The sequence below is a fragment of the Balaenoptera borealis genome (assembly GCF_965194805.1).
Source record: "Balaenoptera borealis genome assembly, chromosome: 1".
Classification (NCBI taxonomy): domain Eukaryota; kingdom Metazoa; phylum Chordata; class Mammalia; order Artiodactyla; family Balaenopteridae; genus Balaenoptera; species Balaenoptera borealis.
The window spans coordinates 122,871,203-122,886,425 of record NC_138860.1 but is presented as its reverse complement, the minus strand read 5'-3'; the positions used below and the strand labels follow the sequence as shown (position 1 = coordinate 122,886,425).

The window sequence follows — 15,223 nt, the reverse complement described above, 5'->3', positions numbered from 1 at the left end:
AGTTATAAAATCAGAAGTGGTGATGAATGAGTAAAATAATGTTATCATTTTATCAGATGGTATTGTGACTCAGTAAAAATAATCACGTTACTGTAACAAAGTTATGTCGATTGTTTACTACCAAGGAATTGCTTTCGTCTCTACATATAAACGGGTCCTTTTCTGAATATACCCTTTGTGCCTTCACTAAATCACTTAATCCTCACAAAATAACTTCATTTTGTCTTTTTTAAAGTAATAATCTGAAGTAAATAAAATGTCAAAAAATCCAGGAGCAATTTAGCATAGTTTTATTTTTAGAGCATAAATATGGAACTGCCTTCATTCCATCCAGCATTCTGCCAGGCTTCCGTAGATGCAAATGCAAATTACAAACCTTTAACTTTCCTCAGTCAAAGCAACTCTTTTCTTCTGAGTTCTCTCGAGTTGACCTGCCAGACTGTCCTTCCATGTCAGGTTCTATCTTCCCCAGTTGGCATTTGTTGCACCTACATTCTTTGTACAACTGAGTGTTTAGAGGGACTCAAAACAGCCTTTGGAATTTACCTACTTCCATACAGTATAGAGACATCAGGAAGAAAGAAATGATGGTCTTTAACACTTAAATAGCAAATACATTTATATATTTTAAATTTTATCTTACTTTAACCAGCTAACATTTTTCATATATTTTATCTCATTTGATCTTCACCATTACCTTACAAAAAGAGTATGTAAATGTTATTTTTCATCATTTAATCAGTCAAAATCAAGAACTAGACTCTCAACTAAGTCTTAGGGTCCCAAATTCAGGGATCTTTCCGTTATAAGCTGCATGATGTAAATGCCCCTTCTAAGGAATTCACTTCTATGTTTTCATTAGATGGTTTTTAGGCCCTGGAGTACTTCTAGCTAAAGAAACTAATTTAGGCTGTCTAATTTATTTAATCATCACCACATGATACTGATTTAATGAGGTTTCAATTTCATGTCAAATGATCTATTAAAAAATCGATCATACATAGCCAGAGAATTTTTTTATTTAGACTCAACTTGATCATTGCATAAATAAACTAGAATTGAATCAGTGAATACCATATACTCGTGTTATTCATATTTAACTGCATTAACCCATTAAGTATATTGGCAAAAATGTATTAATTTTTACTGTTTGTCGTAGTGATCTAATTCTTTATTTGTTGTAACAGCTAAATATTATCTTCCTGGTGATCACATTGTGCAAAATGGTGAAGCACTCAAACACATTGAAACCAGATTCTAGCAGGTTGGAAAACATTAAGTAAGTATTTCGTATTTTAATTTTACTGCTTGACAAACTAAGTGAAAGGTATTCTCCACAGGGAATACATGAATACCATCTTTCACCTGTAGAAATTATTCAGAATGAAGTTTTACTGATCAAGGTTGAGTCTCACTGTTACCATGTCACAGACATTGGTCAAAAATTAGGTAATAATTTCTGTCTTGATCTAAAGCCAGGAAATTGTTTCAGTGGCGTTGTGGAAATTCCATATCACTGTAGCAATTTCATTTGAATTTAAAATGCAATTCAATATGATGTTCCTGTTTGCATGACTGATATGATTATATTAAGTTTGTTTTGTTAAATGACTTTTTGATTTATTAAGGATTCTGAGCAGTTTCTACTTCTAATCCTGTTTTCCTAAGAGAATTTACTCCATTACTATTGTTAACTTGGAGATTGTCTGTTGTTTTCATGATAATTAAATAAATGTTTACTTTATTTCAATGTTGAAAAAAACTGCAATATCCTATCGATGGAAAAAATGTTATCTAATAAACAAAAAATTGATAGCTGTTGATTCATTAAGTCATCTTATAAAAGCATTTTCAGAGTAATTTTTTTAAATGAGAGTTAACTTAAAATTTGAGGAGGTATTGTTCAAGTTGGTTATAATGGGATATGGAAAATATTTTTAATGTTAAAAATGGCAGATCTATAGTAAGGGTAATTTTTTTTAAATTAGATAAAGTTTTAGATAGGTTAGTGCCAGCTTCATTGCATGTTGCATGGTAAGAGAGAGAGCTAATCTTTAGCATCTCTCTCTTTTCTTCCTTTTCCTCTTTCTGTCTTCTCATCTACACCAGTAATTACCGTGTTTGTGATGGCTACTATAATACGGACTTACCTGGGTAAGGTAGAACCCTACATTAACAAATTTATGGCATGATTTATATTTTTTACAAATCCGTCAATATCATGAATTGCCCTTAATTTTTATAATTATTTTGGAATATCTTATTTGCTAGAATATTTTAAACTATAATATGCCTTTATTTTTTAATTGCTTGCCTCTGCATTTTGACTTTCTTAATTTTGACTAATTTTATAAAATATATAAATGCTTTCTTATTACTTTCTATTTTAATTCTGTCTAATAATTTTGTTTCTCTTTTCTGCTTATAATGCTTTCTAGCTATGAAGATAATAAGCCATTTATCAAGTAAGATCATTAGTTAGACATGGAATGCACTGACTTTAAATCCTCTCATTCCGTCCTATTTTCTACAGTTCCTTTCTCCTTAAGCTATTCATGATGAAATCTCTCCCAAATTATTTTATTTTGAAGTTGTTCTCATGTTTTTGTCTCATTTCAGCTAGGCTTCTTCATGCTTCAGTTATAAAACCTTAGGTTCACCTAAGATTAGTTTCTTAGAATCTGAAGTTTAGGTGTTAAGTGATTATCTGCCATTTAACCTTTCTGTATGTGTCACATTATTCAGTGTCTTGAGTGCACCACAGGAATAAAAATATAGGAGTAAACTAATTAAGGACTCCTTAATTTCTTTTACCAAAATGCACATAAACGACAATAAAGTCACGGGGGATGTTTTACACCTTGTATTTTAATATAGTTTTCATACCTTGTTTATTCTGAGTAAGAAAAGGTCATACCTGCTGTTGCTGTTTTCACTGGAGACTGCAGTACTAAATGCTATTGTTCTTTCTTTAATCAATGAAAGGTTAAAGCCAAAATGCTGTTGAATTTGAATGTGAACATAAAGTCAACTGCTACTACTGATATGTTAATATTTAAGTGTGATGTGTGTTGTTCTCTCATTGAACCTGTTAATGAAATGCACTTTATTTTTTCAGGTCTTGGGTGCTTGGTGCTTTCGCTCTTCTGTGTCTTCTTGGCCTAACCTGGTCATTTGGGTTGCTTTTTATTAATGAGGAGACTATTGTGATGGCTTATCTCTTCACCATCTTTAATGCTTTCCAGGGAGTGTTCATTTTCATCTTTCACTGTGCTCTCCAAAAGAAAGTAAGTGAAAACACTTAGAGGCTCTGCTTAACTTGTTCTTTGATTTGAAAATAATGCATATAATAGGGAAGGTTTTAAGTTACAACTGGAATATTATTAATAGCATTATATTTTAATCATAAATTAATTGTAATGAAAGTCAGGAAGCTCAGGCTTCACATGTAAAATGTGTCAATACCAATCATCTCTTGAATGTCAATTTGGGAATATTATAAACTAGATACTTACGTTAAGATTTCTTCTTTGGAGTCTACAAAAATGCTTTGTGCAAAGGGTATACAAGAAAAATAAAAAGTTAAATAATCTTGTTCTTTGCTCAGTAAAAGGAATGCAGTGGTTAAAAACAAAATTGAGTATAAGGATAAATGGTCTAAATTTTAAAAGCACAAGATATACAAAAAAATGAATATCAATGTTGTCTTTTGAGTAATTTTGAAAGATCTTAAAACCCAGCAATTTCATATCTCACATCTTATTATTTTGTCCTGATTTAATGTTAAGTGGAGTCAGCAAAACTGATTCAAAAATTAAAGTTGAAGGTGAAAAATTTTAATCTATTACAAGAAGATGTTAAACCTAAGAGAATAGCTTAGCTACCATTTAAGTTTAAAATGTCTATGCCTATCACCAGGTATCATCCTTTCCCTGTCTGCATATCTAATGTAGTGTTTTTATTCTGTTATTCCTAGTTGGTCACTAAACTGAACAGAGAAATAGAGTTGTGAAAGTGAAAACTATTATGTTTTCAGTCCTGACAAGATGATAGTGTTGTTACTTCCATCAGTTCTGAATAAGCTATAATTGTGAGATAATGACAGTGGAATGTGCAATACTGACAAATATAATGTACATTCACAGCAATATAGGCATTAGGCAAAACCAACACCGGAGGGTATTATTTGGATAAAATACCATTTTGATTGCCGTTGTCTTGGTTATATAGGATTTCAGAGCAGTTAATAGCCATTAAGTGTGCCAAAATTTTTTGTGAGGTATCATGTATTATTTAATAACACTGAACCTTAACTTTCTAAACATTATACAGGTATAACCTTGTAATTACTTTGGTTTTTATATATTTTCTGCATAGATGAGCATTTTATATACACGCAGATAATCACATATTCATACCTTCTGTCAAATGTTTTTGACAAAGCATAAACTTAGCAGAAAAAGGATGAGGTCATCATTATTTCCTCATAGAGTTTGTATATTAATTTTACAGAGATTTTGCTATGCTTTTTAATTAACAATTACATTTTAAAATCATTGTGTTACATTTCTTTTGAACAAGTTCTACTTAGTCTTGGATATGTCCTATTGGGTGCTGCCAGGATGAATTGTTAAGAATATAAGATGATTTAGTTAAAATCATGGTTCTAACTGCTTGAGTGAGCATATTTAGGCAGAGAAAATGCTTTGAAAATTCAACCCCATTGTTATTTGTTCTAATAGATACAATTAAATAAAGCTAAGAGGATGAAAATTCAAGTGCACTTAGATTTAAAAGGTCATTAGTGACTTTAATTCTCTAATTTCCCAAGGAATAAGTGTCAAAGTTTTGGCCTTTGCAGGCAGATATTGAGCATAGAAATGGGGGGGTGGGTGGGGAGGGGGAAGCCTTTGAGTGTTTTTTGTAACCTACTAGAAAAAATAATTTCTTATGCAGCCTCTCCTTCTTCTGTCTTGTAATTTCAAAGTCTGGCTCTTAGCCTCAATGAAACCTGTTTCTATGCCAGTAAAGCTACACAGAATCCAGAACTCTCCCCCACTCCTCCCAATTCTTGACCACCTAAGTGGGGCCCTATTATTTAGCAGTTGTTTGGACCTCACTTTTTAAAGTTTCAACTTTCTTTTAGGTCTGACAACTTTTCTATCTATTCATATGTCCAAGCTTCAGGGGAAAAGGGAAATTACATGGGTAACTCATTAATGTGAATGGAAATTGCTTAAATAGTTCCCTTGTGTGCTAATAAAGTGAATAGGCATCTTAGACTCTCTACACTAAATGTTAGAGCTAGACACATCAGAAAATGAAGAAAACATTCCATCCTAATTAATGGCATATGTATCAAAGGACTTTTTTTCCTTTATTCTTGTGCCAAAGTAGTCTTTCATTATAAAGAGGTCACCTGCAACACCATGCAATCTAGTAAAAGAAGTTTATGTCCTGACCTACCTAAGAGGACACGAAGCACATAAACCTTAAATGACTGAATTACAAGTGGTTAAATGTAATTAAGCAAGGAAAATACTAAATTTTTTATCTTATTTTCTTAGCATGAAATAGAAAATTGGGTTTACTAAGGCTGTAGCTAGAATAAGGCTTTTAAGATATTACCATTGTATTAATAAATAACATTTGCATAATGAAAACAGGGTATAAAGCATTTCTACATTTGATATCACCCTTTAAAGATCCTACTAGCCAGTCTAGTGGACAGAGGTGTTTTTCTGATTACCATTTCACCAGTTTCAATTGAACTTGACTTTGTAATCTCCACGGAAAAGTGTTAGTGGGACTTCTTGTCTTGTCTGCTCATTTAATTAGAGAGAGAGAGAGGAGCAAGTATATTTATATTAATCCCTTGGTCTTGTGGTTATTTAATGCAGGTACGAAAAGAATATGGCAAGTGCTTCAGACACTCGTATTGCTGTGGCGGCCTCCCAACTGAAAGCCCTCACAGTTCAGTGAAGGCGTCCACCACCAGAACCAGTGCTCGGTATTCCTCTGGCACACAGGTAACAAAGAGTTTGACAGCATCTTTAATTAATCTTCTTTATGGAAAGCCTTCTGAGACATGTTCTTTTCAGATGTACTAATTGTCTCCTCATTATAATGATCTAGGTAGCAAATACTTGCCTTCTTAGTATTTTGGTTTTAATTTCTTCCTAAGTATTTCTTCAAGGTGTTTCTTTAAGTGTAAACATCCTTTTTTGAGAGGTATACTTTTTTAAGAAGTATGTCATAATCATTAGATATCCTAAGCTCACATAGCACAGGACTCAGTAGGCATTCAGTAAATATTTGTTGACTAACTAGCCATCTCCACTTTAAAAAAAGACAATAAGTGAACACTCTTTTTAAGATTGGAAAATTAAATACTCCTTAGTAGAGAAGCAACAGAGGAATATAGACTTCCTTAGTTCTAGAACAGAATCAACACACATTTTTTTTAAAAAAGGTCAAAAGATAATTCTGCACAGATTGTTTAGGGTACATCTTTGTGTGTCTTTAATGTAAGGTAAGCTTGGGAAAACTAACATAACATATGTCTTGCTATTTTATGTTAATAGAGTCGTATAAGAAGGATGTGGAATGACACTGTGAGAAAACAATCTGAATCTTCTTTTATCTCAGGTGACATCAATAGCACTTCAACACTTAATCAAGGTCAGTTACTAGGAAAATTTGAGTTTACAATTTAAATTTTGTGCCTTTTGCCAATTTGCAATAATTCTAGAGAAAATGCTGAATTTTCCTCTCAAATCGGTTTATATCACAAGCTCTTAAACCTGTTGAGTCATCTTTTATCCTTTATTAAAGTACATATAAATTCTTTTTATTCAATAATGTAATGCAAAAAGTATGATTTCAAATACCATGTTAACAGAGTGAGGCTGGAAAAAGTAATTTCTGAGAGCATGCTTTGCCTCAGATTAAAATGTTTTCCTAGTGAATACAGATTTATTCTTTCTAAACGTACATTTATGTAAGTTTTCTTCTTAAAACATTAGTATAATTAGAATAACTACTATTCACATTAAACAGTGCCAGTTTTGCAGTGAAAATTCTTATTTGTAAAATTCTTCTGTTTTTACGTTTCTTTCAAAAAGTAAAAGGTAAATGTCAAAACATTTATACTAACTCTTCATAAACAAATAATTAAACTACATGAGAATTTACAAAGTAATTTTTATATTTGAGTTGTTATTATTTAATGTATCTACAATTATAGCCTTAAACTTATCACATAATCAATATAATTCCAACTTAAAATAATATGGCAAATAAAATAATTTAGCCAGATAAGGGCACAAGTACATGTACAGACACATATTCCTGAGTACAAGTTTAGTAAATTTCAATTTATTTTGAAAAAAATCATATATTATTTGATATATTCTTGGAAAGGTAATTTATCCAGGTAATTTCAGTTTTGATGTACTGTTTTGTAATATAATATGTTATATTTTATCACAATGTAGTATGAAAGCCATTTTTCATTGTTGACATTGTTCTGATGAGATTCTGGTTTAAAATGAAAAAAAGCACATGTATGGCATCAAAACCAACTTGAATTTTAAAATATTTTTAGCCAAATTACATTAGCTATGCAAAATGCATGTTTGATAAGTATTGAAAGGTTTGTAATTTGTCAATTAGAATGAGTGAAATGTGTGTTTATTCCATTGCTCTGATGTTTTACCTAATTCTGTTAAGATGACTATCAAAAAGGAAATGAATTATTCAATGATTCATTTTTGAAACCTGGCAAATAAGATTACAGAAGGAGAATTCTTGTTGTATAGAATTTGTGAATGGTCTAATAATTCATTATACACAGTCTCTTTTTTCCCCTCAGCATGTGTGCTCTTGCATTTACTAAGAGAAGCTTGGTGCAATGTGTCATACTTTTTACCTGTTTGTGAAAGTTGTTTTTCCTCCTGCTTGTATCAGAGTTGGTATTAACACCGATGTTTTCATGAGGGATAATCCCACACCTGTAAATTCTGAAAGTTTGAGATTCCCTCTTCTGGGCCTCAGTGGTTAGGTTTTTAATATTAAGCAGTAACATCTTGAAACATAATGTTGATCTCTGTGCATTTAATTGCCATTTTTGTTTAACAGTGATTTTGTATAAATTAGTAAATGTCATCCTCAGCAGGTGTTTACTTGGGGGACTTAGAAAGCACCTGTGAATTGCTGAAATTTAACTTCCCTCTTCCCTTTCTCCTTCAAATTAGTAGTTCAAATACAGTCAGAAAATTTCAGCAGATTTTCCATTGCCAACTTATCCACTACCCTTGATGAATACGAAAAGTACTTTACTGCAACTGCAACACTAAAATAAGAGAACTGATGTATTTTTTTCTGTTTCTTTGCTTTAGGAATGACTGGCAATTACCTACTAACAAACCCTCTTCTTCGACCCCACGGCACTAACAACCCCTATAACACATTGCTCGCTGAAACAGTTGTATGTAATGCCCCTTCAGCTCCTGTGTTTAACTCACCAGGTGTGCTTATACTTACGAATACAACTACCTTTCTTTGCTGCTAAACAGAACTCTGATCTTTGCCCTCTTTCTAGAACACTCAAGTTGCCATATACTTACTATTACATCCTTAATTTCTCAGTTAAGAAGCATTATGGTATTGCCCATGCCAGGCTTCTAAAACTGCACTATATTATAGTAAAAATTCAGTCATGATAGTATTTACCAATAATTATCCATGTTTTTGACACAGGTGGCATAAATCTTAATATATTATTACAGGACTGACATCACATGGTCTGAGAGCCCATCTTCAAGATTTATATCATTTAGAGGTATCCTATCTATGTAATATACTATTCAGTTGACTCTAAAGCTTGCTGACGGAGTTTGCTTCTGGCATGACTTAGCTAATAATTTGGATGCCTAGGTATAGAAAACTACATCCAGCATTATCAATGTAACCAAACTATAGTATAGTGCAGCTTTATGGTAGTTTTTCTTTCTTCTTAAAAAACTTTAAGAATAAAGTTAATATTAGTCAGTTTATACCTATAGTTTTTTATTGGGGGAGGGGGAGAGATTGTCACTAACCCATCCTGTATTTTACTGTATTTTCTAATAGCTTATTTATTTAAAATATATATATATATTTAATATTAACAGAATTTTCAAGAGTTTGGTGAAAGTTATTGCATAATTACAGTTAGCATATAATCTTTATTTGTGATTGATATTTGCCACTAAATTAAACACAGAACTTCGTTTCCGTTTTGTTTTTTTTTTCTTGACATTCTTTTTTAACGTAACTGCAGCTTCTCTTTTCATTCTCTTGTTTTTCTTACTTTCCTTATGCTTTCCTCTAGCAACCTACAGAGAGACAAGTATGGGAGTAAAACTTAACTTTGCCTATCAAATGTAAATTTTTTCAGCATGATTTTTAACCGGCACAATTAAAACATAACTAGCAGTCATGAAGTAGACTCAGCGGGCAAGTGGTTCACAATTTGCAACTCAAATGTTTCCAAATTCAAACAGTACATCTATACGTACTGCCTTTTGTCAGTAATAGAGGTCTGTAGCAAATGCTGTCCATACTTAAGTTCATGCAATGCTGAAATAATTTGCTCTTTAAAGCCTGAGGTACTGTCAACCCGAATGCTTAATAATTGACTTATCATTTCTGCATTCCCCCAGTAATCTTGCTACAGGCTGTGGAAAGTCTTCCAGTGAATTACCTGAACTTGGGCAGAAAAAGTTGCCTCTTCAAAACCAGCCAAAGATGTGCTTAAATCTGCAGTATATCATAGAAAACACCTTTTGGATGACCCAGTATATATTTTTATATTTATTAAACAACAATAAAAAGAAAAATGACAAGATCAAACCTCGACAGAGGAAACAAATGCTAGCAACTGATCCCCGTGTCACTTATAATTTAAAACATCAAATGTTTCCTAGTAGTAGATCTTCTAAAGTTTGTGGCACATATATAAATTTATAAAGCTGGAGATTTGTGTCAACGAGGCTAAAGGAAGCCGTGCAAAGAACTATCGTAACTTCGTTTTGTTAAACATGCCTTGGAGCATGATACAAATCGAATTGTCAGCTTTTCAAATGTAGAAGTTGGATCAGAATTTTTTAAATAAGATGAGTCAATAATAAATATGACCCCCCCCATTTTCTCATTTTCTGCTAATGATAATTAATTGAGCATTTATTAGGTATTTATTGGTCATGACATTGAGTTTTCTAGGATAATCTGCAGCTTTAAGAGTGGAGTGAGCACTAAAAAGGGAAATTTCCTATTGTTTCAAAGAATTAATTTTTTTCCTAAACTCCTCCAAGCCTTGCATACAATGCAGCAGCCTCACAGTGGTCAGTCTCATTTCAGTAACATCATTTCATTCTTTTTTTTTTTCCAGACCTATCTGTAGACAAGTGATTTTTTTCTCTAGGATTTTGAGAACGAATAACCTAACTTTCCATGGTACAGACCATTTAATTTTCTCTAAAACCTTTTTTTTTTCATCTGCCTGAGAAGCACTGTGATGTCTTAGTTTACATGTTTATGTGTCTGTAGAAAAATACAACTCTGATTCAAAGAGAGCATGTTACCATATTTTTTTCCCTCCTGAACCTCTTTTCATATCTTCAGCAGACGTATCCAATCTTTCATTCCTTTAGAAATAAAAATATATTAGCCAAGGCTGACACCCTTTTCCCATTCCACAGTTGATATTTATTCTTGGTTTAATTTCTGTGACCCATACTTAAGAAATCTCCTAACATTTCTGCGTTTAACCTCCACGCCCATGGTGTCTGTGGGCCAGTCTCGTACAGTAGACTCTGCTGGTTCATTCGGTGCTGTCACTGTGACTGATGCAGACTGCAGGGCTGCAGGCAAACTTTGACCAATAGGAGCCTGGGGCCATTGCTGTTAGAGTATTAGTACCAAATAAAAGTTCAAAATAATAAGAAATATTCAATGAAAAAGTAAAAGGCTGCTATTGCTGGTAATCTAATTTGTTGAACCCTTGCTCTGACTAAGTTGCTGAGAAGCTTAGAAATTCTTCATCATGTTACAATAAATCATTTTACTTTCTTTTATATATCAGCTACTCTTAGGCCAGATAGCCTGAGCAGACAGACATGATGTGAGTTGTCCAAAGTGAGTCATTCCACCTGCTGTCTATCGTGTTGTTGGATGGTGCTTGTGGGCCCCTGGTCCAGTCAGTATGAGAGACGGCTGTCTTTGTTTAACATAATTCTTTGTGTCTGTCCATTTTTTCATTCTTTTTTTCACTTCATCTCCAGAAAAAGGAAATGTTAGAATGTTGTTTAAAGAGTTGCTTGCCAGTTATGTGGGTTTATGTTGTACATTTGCCTTCAGTTTTTGTATGTGACTTATTCCTTTTTAATTTAGTGTTGTTTAGGACAAATTCTGTTAATTTTATTTTTATAAACCATAGTCTCGTACTTTAAAATGTAAATGTCACTAATGAATTGCTTTGCATTAACTATGCAAGGGCATGGAGTGAAGTCTTTATAAGAGTGTCAGAGATTTGACCAAAAATCAATTCATAACTACTGTCTCCCCGAAATTGATAAAGCAACATTCTCTATACCATCTTCCCTCCCTGGAAAACAGTATTATTCTTTCACACTTGTTCCTGTTATCTAAGGGGTTGCAACTGTTGACAGTTGGGAATGCAGGAAAGCCTGGCACTTTCCAAGTGTTAGCTTTCAAATACAACTTTGTCCTGAACGACATTAAAAAGTTTTGTACAAAAAAGTAAAGATTCTTGAGTAAGGAACAGAGGCAGTAACCAAGCCCCTTCCTTTTCTGTTTCAGGACATTCACTGAACAATGCCAGGGATACAAGTGCCATGGATACTCTACCGCTAAATGGTAATTTCAACAACAGCTACTCACTACGCAAGGGGGACTATAATGACGGCGTGCAAGTCGTGGACTGTGGACTAAGTCTGAATGATGCCGCGTTTGAGAAAATGATCATTTCAGAATTAGTGCACAACAACCTACGGGGCAGCAGCAAGGCTCACAACCTCGAGCTCACACTACCAGTCAAGCCTGTGATTGGAGGGAGTAGCAGCGAAGATGACGCTATTGTGGCAGATGCTTCGTCTTTAATGCACAGCGACAACCCAGGGCTGGAGCTCCATCACAAAGAACTCGAGGCGCCGCTCATTCCTCAGCGGACTCACTCCCTTCTGTACCAACCCCAGAAGAAAGCGAAGCCCGAGGGGACTGACAGCTATGTCTCCCAGCTGACAGCCGAGGCCGAGGACCACCTACAGTCCCCCAACAGAGACTCTCTTTACACAAGCATGCCCAACCTTAGAGACTCTCCGTATCAGGAGAGCAGCCCCGACATGGAAGAAGACCTGTCTCCATCCAGGAGGAGTGAGAATGAGGACATTTACTATAAGAGCATGCCAAACCTTGGAGCTGGCCATCAGCTTCAGATGTGCTACCAGATCAGCAGGGGCAATAGTGACGGCTACATAATCCCCATTAACAAAGAAGGGTGTATTCCAGAAGGAGATGTCAGAGAAGGACAAATGCAGCTGGTGACAAGTCTTTAATAGTGCAGCTAAGGAATTCCAGCAGCCCCATGCAAGTGTCAGTAAATAAAGACAGGCTCCGTTGGCCTGATACAGCTCCCTCAGACTCTGCTTGAAGAGATGGCTCTGTTGACCTGTGGTTCTCCAGTGTAAAAAAGATGACTGAACCTTGCAGTTCTGTGAATTTTTATAAAACATACAAAAACTTTGTATATACACAGAGTATACTAAAATGAATTATTTGTTACAAAGAAAAGAGATGCCAACCAGGTATTTTAAGATTCTGCTGCTGTTTAGAGAAATTGTGAAACAAGCGAAACAACACTTTCCAGCCATTTTACTGCAGCAGTTTGTGAACTAAATTTGTAAATATGGCTGCACCATTTTTGTAGGCCTGCATTGTATTATATACAAGACGTAGGCTTTAAAATCCTGTGGGACAAATTTACTGTACCTTACTGTTCCTGACAAGACTTGGAAAAGCAGGAGAGATATTCTGCATCAGTTTGCAGTTAACTGCAAACCTTTTACATTAAGGCAAAGATTGAAAACATGTTTAACCACTAGCAATCAAGCCACAGGCCTTATTTCATATGTTTCCTCAACTGTACAATGACCTATTCAAAAATGGCTAAAGAAATTATATTTTGTTCTATTGCTAGGGTAAAATAAATACATTTGTGTCCAACTGAAATATAATTGTCATTAAAATAATTTTAAAGAGTTTGGAGAAAATATTGTGTAAAGCTCTTGGTTGCACATATGTTATCAAATGTTTTTTCTTACACTTTGTCATTGTAAGTTCTACCCATTTTCACTTATTTTCCACTGTATACAGTGTTCTGCTTTGACAAGTTAGTCCTTATTCTTACATTTAAATTTCTTATGGCCAAAAGAACGTGTTTTATGGGGAAAAAAACTCTTTGAAGCCAGTTATGCCATGCCTTGCACAAATGTGGTGAAATCCAGAAAAGATTGTTTGTCACCCCTCTGTTTGTTCTTGAACAGGGGGCAAAGAGGGCACTGGGCACTTCTCACAAACTTTCTAGTGAACAAAAGGTGCCTATTCTTTTTTAAAAAATAAAATAAAACATAAATATTACTCTTCCATATTCCTTCTGCCTATATTTAGTAATTAATTTATTTTATGATAAAGTTCTAGTGAAATGTAAATTGTTTCAGCAAAATTCTGCTTTTCTTTTCATCCCTTTGTGTAAACCTGTTAATAATGAACCCATCACTAATATCCAGTGTAAAGTTTAACACGGTTTGACAGTAAATAAATGTGAATTTTTTCAAGTAGCTAACGTGCACTTTTATGTATGATACGTAATTGGCTTTAACACACCGGTCCTTTGCCACCCCACTCCCCTTGGGTATACTAGGTTCCTTCACAATATAACCCACGGCTATGCAAAAGAATACAGTTCAGCTGCCTGATGGTTCTATATCCTGAAAAGAATACATTTGTATTCTAATTACCATTACCTATGCACAAAATCTGGCAGATAGGTTTCAGTAGGGAAATATACTGAAAGTATTTGTGTCTGTTGCATTGCAACAGAGCCAAACAAATAAAAATGAAAAAAAGAAGACGTGTTGGAAATCTCAAGTCAAATTTGGGCATCGTTAAAAAAAAACTGACTTTTCAGCAGTATTGAGAAGCAAATCCTAAAACATACTTTTACACTTTGAGGATTATAAGTATCCCTATAGGCAGCTGCGAATGACAATGTTTGTTATCATGGAAAGGTTCAAAAATCATATAATTGAATCTCAACACGCAGATTTTCTCCTGTCTACATCATCAGCATTTATACCAAATTCTTCTAAAGCTTACTGGTTCTCTCAAGGGCTTCCACCACATTAGAAGTCACTTTATTTCATGTGGACACACTTAGCCTATTTAAAAAGAGTAATAAGAAAAACATTTTAAAGTATATTTCTCTAAATGTGGATGCAGTAAGGTAGACACTATGTAATAAAATATTATCAATATTTAATAGGGTGACAATGGAGGAGTGTAATCACGTATAGTTAATACCTAACAAGTTGGAAATTGACTATAAGAAATTATATTAATATTCAAACAGATTTAACAATCCTCTGAGAAGGGTATTCATACTTCCTTGGGTAAAATTCTGCAGGAATTTACAAAACTTTATTTACTAGAAGGGGGCATTATATAGTCAAGCATTTTCATTTTCTATTATGTTATATTTTTTGCTGTCCAACCCTGAAACTCTGCAATGTTGTGTGATCTGTACTTCCTAGTATACAGGCTAACTAGGGTTAGGCTGGTTCAGTGATGAATTGCCAAAAAAAAAAAAAAAAGGCAACATTGATTGTTCAATTTGTGGCATTTCTTTCTCTTGAGGCTGTTCTTAAAACTGATATGATGTGAACAAGTGCAGAAGTACCTAGTACCTAAATGGTTAATGTTCTCTTCAGAATAGGTAATTTACAAGTCTTCACATTAGAGAATACAATTTGGAAGCTATCGTTCATCTTTGCCACCGAAAGAAGAATTGCTTTTAAAACGGATTTCTTTTTAAAAACATATAAATGTTGCCTTAAATTCTATCCAGGATTCCCCCTAGTACAGATAATTTCTTAGGTTTAAAATT

The 15,223-nt window shown here is 33.8% G+C and overlaps 1 protein-coding gene across 8 annotated transcripts in view; it reads left to right on the top strand.

Moving 5' to 3' along the window:
• The window catches only part of ADGRL2 (adhesion G protein-coupled receptor L2), a 266,791-nt gene extending 252,893 nt beyond the window's left edge, over window positions 1-13,898 (top strand). For all 8 annotated transcript variants that reach the window (XM_082354785.1, XM_082354786.1, XM_082354792.1 and 5 more), the window contains 6 exons: window positions 1,188-1,279; window positions 3,119-3,287; window positions 5,901-6,029; window positions 6,585-6,681; window positions 8,400-8,528; window positions 11,863-13,898. In XM_082354785.1, coding sequence (XP_082210911.1) covers window positions 1,188-1,279; window positions 3,119-3,287; window positions 5,901-6,029; window positions 6,585-6,681; window positions 8,400-8,528; window positions 11,863-12,617 — 1,371 coding nt within the window. In that variant the 3' untranslated portion in view covers window positions 12,618-13,898. The remainder of the gene's footprint in view (window positions 1-1,187; window positions 1,280-3,118; window positions 3,288-5,900; window positions 6,030-6,584; window positions 6,682-8,399; window positions 8,529-11,862) is intronic.
• The last annotated feature ends 1,325 nt before the right edge of the window (window positions 13,899-15,223 follow it).